This window comes from Nyctibius grandis, chromosome 20 (genome assembly GCF_013368605.1).
Source record: "Nyctibius grandis isolate bNycGra1 chromosome 20, bNycGra1.pri, whole genome shotgun sequence".
Lineage (NCBI taxonomy): Eukaryota > Metazoa > Chordata > Aves > Nyctibiiformes > Nyctibiidae > Nyctibius > Nyctibius grandis.
This window is the reverse complement of record NC_090677.1, coordinates 4,945,584-4,961,864: the sequence shown is the minus strand read 5'-3', so window position 1 is coordinate 4,961,864 and position 16,281 is coordinate 4,945,584. Positions and strand designations below refer to the sequence as shown.

The following is a 16,281-nucleotide window of genomic DNA, read 5'->3' as shown; positions in this document are numbered from 1 at the left end:
AGAAATCGATTAGGGAGCTGACAAATTGAAGAAATTTGTCTCCACAAAGATCTGAAATAATTCACGTGTGGCAATTAGATAGAAGACAGCCAAATCCCATGATGCAGCTTTGTAAGGATGGATTTACCTGGAGTACGTTGCCAGATGCTTTTTTTAAAAGAAAATTTCTGAGTAGTTACTTGCTAATGCACAAATCGTTGTAATGCAGTCACTTTTTTGCTGCGATGGACGAGTTCTGTAAACACACTGTTTCCTTTGATCATAATACGGGTTAAGGCAGCCGAGAATTTCGCTTGTTTCACAGGCTTAATTTCAGACAGACTAAATTTCATCATTTATGTAAAAACTTCTACCTAGTGCTTCCTGCTAGCTCGGCACTGCTGCAGGCCAGCAGTCAGCTGCCGGGAAGCACTTGTGTGCTGTGTGAATCAGGACCGAGGGGTTATTTTGTTTTACCTGTTTATTTTATTCATCCCTCTGTGAAATACTTTTCTATTTTATATACCAGCAGTCTGACGGGAGAAGGCTAAGGTGTTACTTCAGCAAGGTTATGAATGTATGTACTTGTGGTCATAGAGATATTCCTAAAAAGCTAAAAATAACCATTTTGAAAAGTCCGTAGTCATCATGTATATCTTCCATATTGGAAAGCAAGTATGAAAATATTACAAAAGGTATATTTTATTAACTAAGTGAGGAAAAGTACTTACACTTTGGTGTGCATTTTTTTTAGGGAACAAAACAGATGCTTTAAAACCTGGAATAAAAACGGAGACTTCTGATCACCTCTATGCCATGAAACATACTTCAAACACTACTAAAAATTGCTCTTTATTAAAACAGTATACGGCTTCCTCCCCTTTTAAGGTGGATAGTTTACATCCTTATTCATCTTTAGCACATAAGCCTGGCCTAACAGCAGTGACTAATATTCAACAAGATTTTTCAGTTCCCTACGGGTATTTTGAATGCAGTAGTAAGCAACCTCACGTGACACCTTACGTTAATTGTAAGAACTTTGATGTGTCGGTCAAAGATTATACTGGAATTTTGCTGAATGATAAGATGAATGGTGTGCCACCGATTCTTCCAGAGGTCACTGCTCCAGGCCCCCCAGCCCATAAAGACCCCCTGCCCACTATACTTGAACATCAGCCAGACAAACAGAATTGTCAGCTTCAGTTAGACACCTCTCCTTCTTCACAGATGATCAGCTCTGGCGATCTGTCAGTACCGCTAAGCTCTCCGGCAAAGGATGCCGTCGGAAACGAAGCTGACTGTTCCCATGGATGCCCAGTGGAGAAGGGCAGCTCCCATCGAGAACAGAGGTGCGATTTTGACTGTGGTGACGAAAAGCAAAGCAGTGCACTGGGACAGCCGACTGATTCTGAAGAAAAAGCTGAGGAAATGTGGTCAGACAGCGAGCACAATTTTTTGGATGATGACATTGGCGGGGTTGCTGTGGCACCTTCTCACGGTTCTATCTTAATTGAATGTGCAAGACGCGAACTCCACGCTACCACGCCTATTAAAAAACCCAACCGCAATCATCCCACGAGAATTTCTTTAGTTTTCTACCAACACAAAAATTTAAATGAGCCAAAACATGGTTTAGCCATGTGGGAAGCAAAGATGGCTGAGAGAGCGAAAGAAAAAGAAAAAGAAGCAGAAAGATTAGGAACGGAGAACACGGAACTAAACTCTAGCAGCAGGAAAACAAAGCAAACGAGTGAAAACAGAGATATTTTTTATGAAGACAATGAGTTCAACCAAATTCCATCACGCAGAGCATTAACCGTAACTAAGGATAACGTAATAACAGTATCTTCTTATGCCCTTACACGAGTTGCAGGGCCTTACAACCATTGGGCATAGGGTTTAGTATCAAATGCCTCCTCTTGGTGCGGTGTTACACGGTGTTTCCTTAAGGTGCTGTTAAAGAACAAGTCTCGTGTCGTTTACTATTTGCTCATCTCAACCATTTTAAGGCTGAGGTAAAAAAAAGGGGGGGGATTTCTTCTTAAACTGTGACTTTAACATTTGGTGGTGCTCAAGCACATTTTAAGCAAAAAACAAAAAAAAAGTTGTATAGTTTTAATACATTCTAAAAAAGATTTTGTTTAGGTTATTAACCTTGATTGAATCATTCAGTTTATTACCTTTAGGAATTTATATTTTGGTGCTTTAAATCAAGTCTGTTTACTACAAAAATCATTTATAGGGATTTTAACAGGTTCACATTTTATGGTGTTAAATCAAGTTATACAGTAATAGCTCTACACAGCTCTTGGTGCTTAACCACATCAAACAGTTAAAAATAAATAAGCTGAATTATTACTTCATGGTGCCATTGCTTTAACAACTTCCAACCATTGCTATATAGTCCAAATTACAGATAAATCTTTTAGAAAACCAATGAATTTTTTTCTCTAGATTTGTCATTATGTATGAAATGAAGTTATTGGTAATGATGGCTGGAAGTTGTTTTTAAGCTGTAAATATATATTTTAAAAGCACTTTCTATTTTTAAAATTAACTTGAAATAGTATAGTATAAGGATCATATTGTCTAAGGTTTGTGCATACTCTACAGAAGAAATCATTTTATTCTTGCTGTGTAGAGTTCCATATTGTTACAGCTGCAGTATGTATGCTAATAGCATATGTGATTGTTTTTAGACTTGCCCTTTTTCATCGAAGATTTTATGTTGCATATAAACAACAGTTATAAAATACAGAAACATTTCATTATTCTCAAGAGAGTGTACAAACATGAAATTAGGAGACGTCAATACGTGTGTTGCTATTGGGAGTTACGAATATTATTTGGTTTTTTAAAGGCAGCATTTGTTGTGATTTCTTTGAGCAATAAGTGCATAAGTCTCATTCGTTTGGAGCATTCTAAGTTAATATGACAACCAAATGCTCCTAATGCCTCAGGGGTAGGATTGTTTTGGGATTAAAAAAATACCCCCTAGAGTTGCCTTATTCTATTCTGGAAAACAAAATAAAATAATTTGGGGAAAATACAAAGGAAGTGTTGGAAAAGGACGAAACTTCTAATATTTAACGGCAAATTTTTCATTAAGAATAACCTATCTGTAATATTCACCAGCTTTCTAAGTTCAGTTTTTTTACAACAATGTTTTGTAAATTTTTTCAGTGATTTATGCATTTCATGTAGAAAGGGTTGTATTCTTCCTTCCAAACACATGAAATTTATGTTCCCCATTTCTGTTGGAAAAAGTGACATATCATGAAATGAGTATTTGCTAAACCAGAGGAAAAACAGACACTCCATTGCTTTTAAATACTGTAGCATCCCACTCTTCTTTCTGATTCTCCTCTCCTATGTATTTCTTTTTTAAACTTATTTATTTAAACAAATTACCAAATGACAACGTTAGCTAAGGACTGACCTCATCCTGCAACTTCTTCCATGAGAACTGCTCTGTGTAGCCATACCTGCCCAGTCAGAGCCGGGAGGACCGCTCAAGCCAGGACTCCTCTCGTGACTGAGAGCTGCAGGATCAGGCCCCAGAGACGAAGCTCCACCGTAATTCTGCCTCGGAGTCCTCCCCGGCTGGGTAACCTGTAGGTATAACGAGGGCAGATTTTTCCAGTGCGAAAATATACTAGTAGTATACTTGATAATATTATACTGTAGTGGTGCTGTAACAGAGGAATACGAACTAGCTAGATCTGCTTTATTTAAAACCTAGACAAGGTGCTTTTTCCTTGAGAAGTTGAACTGTAAGCGCTATATTTACAGTTTCGGTACGAAAAGTACATGAATTGTATTTTTAACACATAGTGCCAGTTAGGACCTTGGTGCTACAAATACTTCAATGCGGCTGTAGATCAATGAGACTGTTCTCCTGTATAAACGTGTACACGTGTAGTGTTTGCAGGAGCAAGGTCTGAAGTAGCAATCACTATGTAACGACCTTGGGTTCAATTCTACAGATTCCTGTCAAAATTATCACAAATGCTGATGGCAGAGGATGGCTGAATTGAACCCATTCTTTGTATCTTACCTATTTTAAGTAAAATTTGTAAAAACCGGGTATGCTGCAAATTTTAGTTCAAAGCTTAATATTAGTTCAAATAGAGGATATGAAGGGATTGTAAATAATAATAAAACAAAAACAGTATTACGCCATCGTTTTGTACCAGCAGTTTTATGCTTCTTGACTATGTAATATACAGTATACATCAGATCATTATGGTATTTTGTGTGCCTTAGATTTCCATTTTAAAACTTGTATATTTTTGGTGAGCCGAAGATTAGTAAGAATTCCAGCTGTCCAGACAGTAAGTAGTACTGTACGTTCTCTAGCTGTTCCATTCATGTATTTGCTATCTGAAAACCCTTGTCCGACACCACGATCGATCATTTACAGAAAAGATTAGTTCATTGGTTTCACTGGTAGTGCTCATAGCTTTAGTTCCTATAACGCAAATTGAAAAAATCATTTCTCATTCAGCGCTCCCACGTGAATAACAGTTTTTCTACACAAAATTAATAAGTTACGGAGTTATCTCTTGACCTTTTAAAATGTTCAGATCATTAAAGTAGATCATTTTTACTTGAATCTTCCCCTGTAAATGGCCACGTTTAACTTAGGTATGATTGGAAACTTCAAGATAAAAATGTTCCATTGAAAAATCAGCAGCTTCCCTCAAAGAAGAGAGAAACTGAAAGGTGGATCTGAAAGGATACCTCCAAACATAGCCCTGGCAAGGCAATGCTCAAGTGACTCCATCAAGATACTTTCTCTAAGTCCAGGTCTACCTTTTTTGAAATGGCAATTTTAACAGAGAAAAGCGTATCTTAACATAATAGTTAATGCTATTAACTGATAGGTGCTAAAACTCATGGTTACTACTCTAAGATTACTTACATGAGAAAAACAGATCATCTATACAATAAAATATCCGTGGTGCTCTTTCCTTAACTGTCAATCACGTCACTACTTTTTCATCGTGTACCTACCAGGCAGGTTAGCTGGCCCCTTTCCCTCCTGCTGTGGCACGTAGCAGGTTGTGACTAGAGAAGCTAATGTTTTCTGTTGCTGTACTGCAGCATAGCAAATGCAACTATTTACTGTTTTTACAACTGTGTGCTATTTATTGTAACATTTCAGAATATTTATCAGTCTTGTACACAAATTCTGTTGTTTTGAGTAAGGTTATCATTTTATAACAGTGTTTGTCTCTTAAAATTTGCAAATCTGTGTGTCTGTTGCTTTCCTTTGCAGCCCACACAACCACTTGTCATTTGCTCTTACCCCTTAACAAAGTCCTTCCAGGATGGCCAGATCAGGAGCTGGATCTAAAGATAAGGTAGCTGGCTAGGTCAGACCTGCATATTTCACTTGGTTTCCAACAGCTGGCACTGTGCTCTGGGTGAAAAACCAGAAAATGGATTCAGGTATGGGCTGGTGGTCGGGTGTGGTTGTCTTTTGATCCTTTTTCACAGTACGCTAGCAAAAACTGTCGTGATCCAGCATGGGACTCCTCTGACTTCCCAGAAGAAATGTCTCTCGTCCCTTTCTCCACTGGGTCCAGTACCACCGCTCCACCTTCACTCTGGAGGGAAGGAGTAGTGCTTTCTGCAGAAGGCGGTTCTGTTTGACTCACCGAGTCCCTGTTGGAGTTACTGCAGTCGTGCCCAATTATAAAGTGAATTTTATTCGTGCAGTTTCTCTGTGCTTACTGATTTGTAACATGCTATTGTATTACAGAAAATAGAAAAAATTATTTCTATAAATATTTTAGTCACAAGATCCAAGGCCAGGTTGGATGGGGCTTGGAGCAACCTGGTCTAGTGGAAGGTGTCCTTGCCCATGACAGGGGAGTTGGAACTAGATGATCTTTAAGGTCCCTTCCAACCCAAACCATTCTATGATTCTATGATCCAAAAAGCTTTTAAGAACTTACAAACACTTGTGACTTTTAGCTGTAACAGTTGTATTCAGATTTATTTTTTTAAGGACTTTCTAAGCTAACTTTTACTTGGGAATAACTGCTGTTAAAAGTCCTTATCTTACCTATGACAGTGCTTCTCTACACTTAGAACAGGAAATAACTCTAGTATCTTAAGCAACATTTTATGTTAAGCATGGGGAAATGACAACTTCTTTAGTATTCAAGATTATTTGTAACATACAACTGTTTGGGGTTTTTTAAAAGACCTTTTTAATATCATTGCAGTATTATACTAAATTTGGTGGGTTAAATTTGGGTCCTGTTTACATTGCTGCAGCCCCGTTGACTGCAATGTGCTCATTCATCAAGCTTTCATGCCGTTTTCGTATTTAACTGGATGGATATAGGTAACAGCTGACCAAAGTCTGTGCTGACTCAGACCCTTGCAACCCTGCCACAATTAATAGGTTTTGCAAGGACAGATGAAGAGAGATTCGGAGTAAATGTACTTCTGGTTAAACACTGAGGTTATATTTCTTGTAGCATGAGAAGTGTTTCAGGGTCTGTAGAGAGACATAATACCTTCACCTCAAGTTTCAGGTGTGCAGGCAGGTCTGTTTCAGACCACCTCCAGGCTTATGCTCTTGACAGCTTTTTTGATTTTTCTTATCTGATAGGTTGTTCAATGAGAGCTGTTATGGAAGCACGCTAATAAAACTGCATCTTCATGGGTTTATGTTTAAAATGTAAGGTCAATCTTGCCATTTCACATCCCATGAATTTTCTCTCATGATGAAATTAGCTCCTTTTATCAAGCAGTCATATCAGCTTTGTAATCCATTTATATAGATATAATTTTTCTCTTTTTTCCCCACAGAAATCCTGTCATTTTTAGGTTAACAGGAGGAAAGAACTGTGCCCTCAGATATATGGAAAACTAAATTGCATGTCTGCTTCCACACTTTTTATACATAATGCAGTTACATTCAGGCAGTGTAGAACAAACTCTCTTTCAGGTCTATTGTGGTCGCTAAAATTCAGATTAGGGTCTTTGTAACATCTTCCATAAAATTGTATTTTATTTCTTGTGTGAAAGGCGTCTGCCCAACTGCAGCCCATGATGCTGTCTGTGATCTGATCTTAAACAACACAATCGGAGATGGGGAACAGTCCGATCACAGTTGGAAATTCTGGCTTTCTCCTTAATTTTATCAGGTGCTGACCTGACTTTCAGGAGGAAGTGTAAAGGCAGTATCTTTCCGTAAAATTAAACTGTAGAGAAAGTTGCCATTGATTATTGTGACACCACGGTACCGCGCTGCAATGTCTGTGTTACAGCATTGTTTCTAACCAGTAAGGATGTGCCGTCGTGTCACGCGTCTGTGGATATATGTACAAATTCATCTTGTTTCCATGGTTCCTCTGGAGACAGTAATCTCTCCTTTGTTCTCTGCCTGCATAAACTGGTTTAAGGAATAAAACACAACAAAAAACAAAGAGGAGGGAGAGAGCGAGCTGGTCACCCTTTCTTTAATCTGTGTAGCAAGCACTGCTGTCACCACCAGTCTGCTGCTCCTTCCCACAATCAAGTTAGAGAATGTGCAAAGCTGACGGGATGCACAGCACGAGTAAGTCACAGGCAAAGCTGTGAAGGTACAATTAGCTTTTGAGACAGCCTTCTCTGTACATGTTGTGGTTGCCAGGGTACTTCTTTATGCTGACACTTTTTTTGGTACATCTAACTTTAAATTCATACGCTTTTTTATTTAGTCTGTGACACATTTATGTTCTCCTTTAATCTTAGACACAGTGGCCAGTGTCAGAAGTCCTGAGGATGTGGCTACTTAGTGGAACAGTACAGAAACTGGCTTGGTTGTCTTCTGGAGTTACCTGATGTTTAGTCTGACAGTTTTCACAAGTTGGCTACATGCTGCTCCAGTATGTTGCTGCAATATTAGAATTACATAAAGGAAAGAGTTTTATACGTGAGGTTTTCTCAAAGACCAAGGATTTCTAATAGTAGTATCTAATCAGGCACCAGTATACATATGGATCACTTCTTCTAAAGAGTGGCTGAAAATATATATTGTATTTACTTTATTACTTCCCTATTAAAGCCTTTTTTGTTATTTCAGAAGAGTGAGCAAAACTTTTTGTTTAATGCTGCCATACCTGACTAAATTATGAAGACTTAATTCTACATAATGCTGCGTTGTGTCCCTAAAGAACCCTTCACTTGACTAGTGTTGATTAGTAGGTACTGCTTTCTACTCCGTACAGGTGACATCGAATACTACAGCCACCTTTCTCACCCCACGGTCTCTATATGGATGGTCTGCTGTGGTTAGCTATGTTCACAGTCAGCGCTAGATCCCATTATAACCTGCTGCTGAATGCTTTAAATGCTTGTAACTACTCCAGAAGTTCTTCCTATCCCTCTGCAGATCTGCTTCAGTACTCAGCGTGAGCATTATAGCTGTCAACCTGGTCATGAGTTCCCCACGCACACTGTCGCTGCTTTGTAGGTAAATCTGTCGATCTTCATCTCAGGAATATCATAAAAATTTATTCTCCTTGTGACTCTTCCAAAATCGATTTCTTTCAGTTATCTTTTATTCGATATACGACAGTTCTAGGGGTTTTTTTTTACTTTATGTTCTCTCATAGGGAGCCTAGAATATTGCAGTTGGACTTTTTTCATTCCAAGAAAGAGGGACAATTCATTATCTGTCACAATCAGTGTTTTCTTTTTAAATCAAATAATCAATTTTCCAGTTAATTTTCAGATTTCTTGATGTAATTGTTACACTCGATTCTTACATCTGCAAGTAGCCAAACAAAAGAGACTTTGCAAGACTAGAAAACTGCTCACCTGCTGAGAAGGGAAAGCCATCCCTTCTTAGAGTACAAGATTTTTGCTTCTGCTGCTAGCATCTCTGTGGAATGCCCTCTTTTCTTTTGAGTTACTCTACCAGCTCTGCTCAAATCTTGACCTAAGACAGATCCTGCAGACCCTGCACAATACAAGAGCAGGAGTGTTCCTTTACATCTTCCGGTTACATCCCTATGCAGAGATCAGTCATAGTCCTTGTGAGAAACCCAAGTATTGCATAAGTTAAATGCCTTAACACAGGACTGCTTGGAAAAAAGAGTGGAACAATGGATTATCTTTGTTCTTCCTCTGTAGCAGCAAGTGCAATTGATTGAGCTTGAGCAGAAAATGGTTAAGTAGTTACTGCCTTTTGTTAAAGGATATAGGGGTGTCAGCATCACTATTTTCCTCTTTCCAAGACACAAAGACTTTAGGATCCTTTTTTCAATCCCGTTTCCCAGTTCATCATCCCAACATTGTTTGCAGTGTTTAACCACACACTTGTAGCTTCAGTTTTAAACTATACGAGGTGCTTCTCGATGCTGTATCCTTAACTCTTCCCACAAGAGTATCTTCTTCTCTTTTCTTCTGCTGGACGATTACTTACGTCATTTTACCACATGTATTTATATTAAAACGCCTAGAATCTTCCAACAGCATACTTGCAGGGAGTGAATGACTGGGGTGCTAAGTAACTTAACGTGAAGGTGACTAGCTCTGTTTGGTGTGACTGATTAACAATGCTGTTTTCAACACTTTACACACCTTACCAGCTTTCCTCATAAAGTCAGAGGACGCAGGCGTAGACCTCAAAAAAACTATGTGCGTAAGAAGGAGGACAGATCTGGCAGTTAATCTACAGAGAGTTACCAGTTACAGCAGATGAACTGTACTCCAAAGAAGTGCTGTTGCAGTGGAGCAAGGGAACTGCTAGTTTGATGTTCAATATTGCAGTTGTTGCCACAGAACATTTTAATACTGTTGTGGAAAGTTTTGTGACCTGATCAATATTTTACATGTATATCTGTATTTTTATTATAATATTGTAATGGAAAAGGGTCTAGGGTTTGGGAGTTGTCTTAAAATAAGAATGAAGGCCCTGATTCTCATTTATACTACTGTCCTTTGCATCCCATTAAAATGATAAAGGGGCCTTAAATGGCTGTCGATTTAGCTTACATCCTTTGGAGTATCCCATTACAGTGATAAGGCTATAAAAGGTCGGTAGTATAAATCAAAACTGTTACCAAATGACTGATTTGTACAATCATCTGAAATCGATTTAATGATATCCCTATTGTGAACATACTGGCCAGTAACATCCAGATTGTTCCTAGTTTAGAAATACAGGTTGAAAAGAAACTGGCCTGGTTTTTATCAGGTTTTAAGTATTCACTTATATTGGCTGTCCTTTTCCCAATATTGTCTACACAGAGAATGTGCTAAAAGATTTGTACCTCTACGTAATGGCCTGGCCAGGAATCTCCCAGAATAGCCAATAGTACTTTTTCTAAGCTTTGGTAGTTTTTCTTAAAATACTTGCTTCTCTTTATCATAACGTGATCCCTTTTACTTGATTATATAAAACGGGGTTGTGACAGTCTACTGAACTCTGTTCTTTTCTGACTTAAGACCCCACAGGGAGGGCAGTATTGCGTGATGTTGTCACACTGGGGTGAGTTCTGAGATACAAAGCTAAAAGCCAACATTTTCTCACTGCCCTAACTCTGGTGATACTCAACGGTGAAACCGCTGGCACCACCCTGCGTGCTTGAGTCATGCAGAGCTTCCCTTGCTGCCAGGGGAAGCTTTATGTAAGCGTCAAGCCCCGCGACATTGCAGTTATGAAATGCAACGCAGTGCACATTTCTCTTTCAATAAAGTTTGAGGAGAAGGAAATATATTTTCATTCTTAAATTCCTAAACTGCAGTGATGCCACAGAGCCTAACGAGAACAGATGTCTTACTAACTTTATGAATGCCAGTCTAATCCATGCAACTCTAAAGGCAGTGTCTGAACTTCATGAATCTCTTGTCCTCAAAATGAAAAAAATAACTGTAGGCAAGAAAAACAAATGTGATATCCCAGTGCCCCTAAAGGAAAGCCAGTTCTAACCAATACAAACATTCAGACACTTCAGTCTTCAACAATTAATTATTCTACGGTTATTTGTTCAGTTTGGAAGAGACAGCTCTTCATAATGTGACAATATCATACCAGGTCATAAATACTGTTCAGAATTTGCTGTCATAAGAAAGAACAATATGTAAGGACACACTGTACTGAAATGCTATGGCTAATGAATTCTTTCCTGCTTTGCAAAATAAAAAGATTAACAGTATGCCAAAGCAAAAAAAAAGTCAGCATTTTCTTTCCTTCTCTCTTTCTTCTTTTCTCTTTCTTTTTCTTTCTTTCTTTCTTTCTTTGGGATGCATTTGATATTTATTTTTCAACTTTGAATTTGAGGTTTTGGATTATTTCCAGTTACCAACCTACTGTATTTGGATCTGGAACATAAAATTAACTTTTTTAAACAAAAGATGATGTACAGGGAGAAAAAAATCAGAAAGAAAAAGCACTTCATTATGTCACAGTATTTACAGGAGAAAGTATAAAAATTACTTCTTTTTCTCAAAAAACATTTGGGGCCTGATTCTTTCCTAGTATAACTGAGCATAGCTTCATGAGGCTGGTGGAGCTGTGAAGAGTTACGCTAGCTGAGAAACTGAACCTTAAAATCTTCTTTGCAGACAAGGGAACCCTTACCAGCAGTACTTGAAGACTTGTGAGTTGTGACTGCATGTTACTTGAAAGATCTAATTAAGCTATGTTTTTTGGTGCAAGCAGTTGTTGTACATGATTTCATGTTTATGTAGCAAGATGCATTGAAATGTTGATACTAGTATTGAAACATACATGTAAAAATTGTTGTTGTGGAAATTGTCTGTTCTGTTCTATTTTTCTTGTGTGTCTCATCTGTTTAGAACGTAAACCTTCTTTTTTTTTTTTTATTGTCCTAACTGAATAAGGCTAAATGAATACTGTAATTGAAAATATATTTTAAATCTTGTCATGAGTTTTTAAAAAGACTATTACAAATTGTATCATTCCTGATTACACAGAACTTTGTGGGTGGTTTTAAATAAATTTTATACTTCTATTTTGCACTTAGTCGTCTAATTTTTCTTTCCTGCATTTTTCATGCATTTCTTCTTGTAAAATGCTTTGAGAAAGAAAAGAAAGTTGTTTTCCCAATACAAACCAAAACAAAGTCATGCTGAAGTTAAGTAAAGACTGAAAATTTAGGCCAGGGGAGCCTGTGCTGTACAACTTGGAGCAAAGTTAATGCCCTACTTCATAATACAGCACAGAATGCTACATATATGCCCCATTTAAAACCACTACATGGCTTGAAATTTTAGACAAGGAATTAAATGACTGATTCTAAAGCTAGAAATAGTCTAGTCTTGCAGCATATCTGAGGGTGCTGAGAACCTTATCAAAGATGTTCTGACAACAGTGAGGAGTTACTCTAATAAAAATACTAGTCTTTAGATTCTGTATGTTTATATAATTTACCCTATAGTCAGGAAAACATCTTAAGGGAGGAGTAAGAAAATAATTGCTAATAATAAAAGTATTTTCATTTTATGAGCCATTTTCCCTGCAGAAATTTTGCTCTTGTCACCAATAACCATTGTTACATGTAGAAATAGACTTATGAATTAACTCAGCCCTACAGGACTACAGGAGGTTCACCCAAGTCAGCAGGGTTTCTGCATTAGAAAGAGACGGGCCTTAAATCTTTCTGCTATCTGGTCCCTGCTGTCAGTCTGCTTTTGCTTCATGCAGGATTGACCTGTCACAGGCAGAGCTGTACAGCAAGAGAAGCAGCCAGAAAATTCTGAACTTTATCATCTTCTGCCTAAGAAGGACAAAATGCTTTGTGAACACATCTACACAGTGTGTCTTTTTTTCTACCAGCCCTGTCTGACAGAGCAAGGTTATAGGGATCATTTACTGTGGCTTTTAATTCCCATCCAGTGGAAACAGTCCAGGGTTTATTTGCTTCAAATCAGAGGGTACATTTTTTTTTCTCAAGACAAAAAAGACCTCAGTGTTAGTCTGCTTTAACACGTGACATTTTAGTGCAGGACAACAATACTAGACAGAATTCCTGTTGTTTAGATCTGAAGAAAAGGAAGAATACAACTCTGAACATTCATATTTGCTTCTTTTCCTTCTCCAGTAAGTGCAGTAGCAAAAGCTGCTGTTACAATAATCTTCCAGATAACTGGAATCTCCCAGAGAGCAGAAAAATGCTGCTATCCTCTGGCTTCAATAATTCCTCGGTAATAAACTACATTATATTATATGGTGCATCCAGTTCCTGGGAGCTGAATGCTGTAATCCAGCAGGAAGCCCTTTACCCTCCTATGTAATTTGCTGCTCTTTTAAAGGATAATCATTAGTGGGTTTTTATAGCAACATCTCCCAACTTGCCCCAGGCCTTCTCTGAACTGTACTGTCAAATCTTTCATCAGAGCTACGCGTTCCATGGTTTGATTAGAGTCCGTAACGTACAGCACAGGTGTCTAGGAAAGCAGGTGGATTTTGAATGGCACTTAAAGACTTGGGAGCAGGACCCAAGAACATCATTATCGAGGGAAAGACATTGATGAAAAGCAACATCTTCCAGCTCCCTTTCAGGAACTGCCAGCCGACTGCAGATTGCCTCCCCTGGCATTCCCGCTGCCTAGTGCGTTCCCAGCCAGAGCTACAGAACCACAGAATGTTAGGGATTGGAAGGGACCTCGAAAGATCATCCAGTCCAATCCCCCTGCCGGAGCAGGATTACCTAGACCATGTCACACAGGAACGCGTCCAGGCGGGTTTTGAATGTCTCCAGAGAAGGAGACTCCACAACCTCTCTGGGCAGCCTGTTCCAGTGTTCGGTCACCCTCACCGTAAAGAAGTTTTTCCTCACATTTATGTGGAACCTCCTGTGTTCCAGCTTGCACCCATTGCCCCTTGTCCTGTCAAGGGATGTCACTGAGAAGAGCCTGGCTCCATCCTCATGACACTTGCCCTTTACATATTTATAAACATTAATGAGGTCACCCCTCAGTCTCCTCTTCTCTAAGCTAAAGAGACCCAGCTCCCTCAGCCTCTCCTCATAAGGGAGATGTTCCACTCCCTTAATCATCTTCGTGGCTCTGCGCTGGACTCTCTCTAGCAGTTCCCTGTCCTTCTTGAACTGAGGGGCCCAGAACTGGACACAATATTCCAGATGCGGCCTCACCAGGGCAGAGCAGAGGGGGAGGAGAACCTCTCTTGACCTGCTATCCACACCCCTTCTAATACAGCCCAGGATGCCATTGGCCTTCTTGGCCACAAGGGCACACTGCTGGCTCATGGTCATCCTGTTGTCCACTAGGACCCCCAGGTCCCTTTCCCCTACGCTGCTCTGCAACAGGTCTGTCCCCAACTTGTAGTCATGCCTGGGGTTGTTCTTGCCCAGGTGCAGGACTCTACACTTGCTACTACATTTCTTCATACACTATAGAGCATATTTACATATAGGGATTTTAAAACACAGCTTCACCCGCAGCTTGTGGGAACAAAACCAAACCAAATTTACCTGCCTTGGCAACCCTGGAAGGTTGCCAAAGATGAGTTTATCTTGCAGAGCTCAACATCTAGAGGTGGCTTCAGTGCTTTCTCATATTTTAGATTTCTTATATAAATTATACAGGTAATAGAATATTGATGTAGCACAGTTGGTTGCTATTAAATTCTCAAGAGGCTAGCCTTAAATTATACCTGTTAAAATGGTATTAATTGTTAACAATAGTTTAAACTGCAAAATGAACTCTTTGTTGCTAGTGCTACAGTTACACATTTCTGCAGTACTCCAATAGCTGATAAAGATCATAGAACAGCAGGCTTCGACTGCTGTTGGATAAGGCTAATGCAGATTAACGTCATATTATTATATAATATTAGTTTACATTTTCAAAAGGGGTATTCATTGAAATATAGGACTTTCTGTGAATTTTCTACATCAGAACAAGCATCACATTCAAATACACTTTAAACACAACATAGTACTTCAGTTAGTAGTGTTTTAGTTCAAGAAATGCCCTAGACAGTCTTAAATAAAATAATTACCACTGATACCCATCTGTGTTTTCAATCTAAGACACAGTGGAAAAATGTTTAAAATGTGGAAATTTATACCCAGCTATTTCCATACCCATTGGATGGAGCACGATTCCTAAGATGGGCCTCTTAATTCCCTGCCCAGTCTGCTTATTTATGGATACTCTTGTTTTTATGGTATACGCCAGTTATACAAAATTCTTTGCAGTTGAATTCTTGAGAACGTCAATGTCTGTTCACACAAAGCCAAGAATTACTTAAAATCCCTACTGTATCATGTGTACATCTCCATTCACTCATAACACAACTGGAGTAGTTATGGAATTGCTGTTTGATCCTGGAATAGTCTGGAATTGCTGCTGGAGGCATCAGGACTTAGCCTTATTTTTCAGCTTGGAACAGTAAAACTTTTGCCTCCTGTGGCGTAACAAGTCAGCAGTTCGGTTTCTTGTGACCACCTTGTTTTACACATAGACTTCTGTGTTTGCATGCTGATGACTGACTCCCTTCACTTGAAGAATCCCTTCAGGGAAATGAAGTACTAATCCTGTGCTTCATCAAGCAAATACTTCCATGATAGACCCTAGCTCACTGCCACAGTAGCAGAAAGCCTTGCAAGGATTCATCTGCATTACAGCTGCTACAAATTTTAAGGGTGAGATTCATTGGGCTGTTGCAAATTATCCTGTTCTAGGAGGGTAAGAAGCTGTGAGTGGCTCAGGTGTGCCACTGCTTAACAACCCTCCTTAGGGTGTAGCTCTTGTGAGATCTGACTAGCTACATAGTCTAGAAAAAAAGAAGAATGCTTTACTGTAGAGTGCTTGCCAGCAAGTCTTGCAAGTACTAGAGGCTCTGGATCACCCCAAAGAGTACAGGCAAGTATTCCCTTTATATGTAATTTCTATTGCATCTGAGCAAGTATTAGTTTTAGTCTTTCTCCTTTGCCTTCCCACACTGAAAGAGGCATTGCTTGGGGCTGTTATTGCACACAGAAGTTCTCAAGATATTCCCCACTTCTCCTACAAATCGCAGCCTGCGTGGTCGACAGTAAGTTAAATCTCTGAATCTCTACGCTCAGCTGCACTGCACTGGGAGTTCTGCCTGCCTGTCCTTCACATCAGAGGCCTGTGCTCTGCTCTGCGAGGAGGCCAAACATTGCAGGCAGTAGTGGAAGGGAAACAGGTTCTCAGCTCTCAATCTCCTGCTTTTCAAGCAATGGAGCTAAGGTTTAACGGCGGTCAGGATTGTTCTTCTCATCTCTTTTCTATAAAAGTGCATTAACTCTGTCTTTCATATAGCTTGGTTACCCCAACATG

At 39.1% G+C, this 16,281-nt stretch overlaps 1 protein-coding gene across 3 annotated transcripts in view; it reads left to right on the top strand.

The window, feature by feature from the left end:
• The window catches only part of TET1 (tet methylcytosine dioxygenase 1), a 71,260-nt gene extending 69,261 nt beyond the window's left edge, over positions 1-1,999 (top strand). For 2 of the 3 annotated variants that reach the window (XM_068416640.1, XM_068416641.1), the window contains exon 12: positions 734-1,999. In XM_068416640.1, the coding sequence (XP_068272741.1) occupies positions 734-1,875 (1,142 nt within the window). In that variant the 3' untranslated portion in view covers positions 1,876-1,999. The remainder of the gene's footprint in view (positions 1-733) is intronic. The other variant, XM_068416642.1, reaches the window with a different exon arrangement.
• Positions 2,000-16,281: the final 14,282 nt, after the last annotated feature.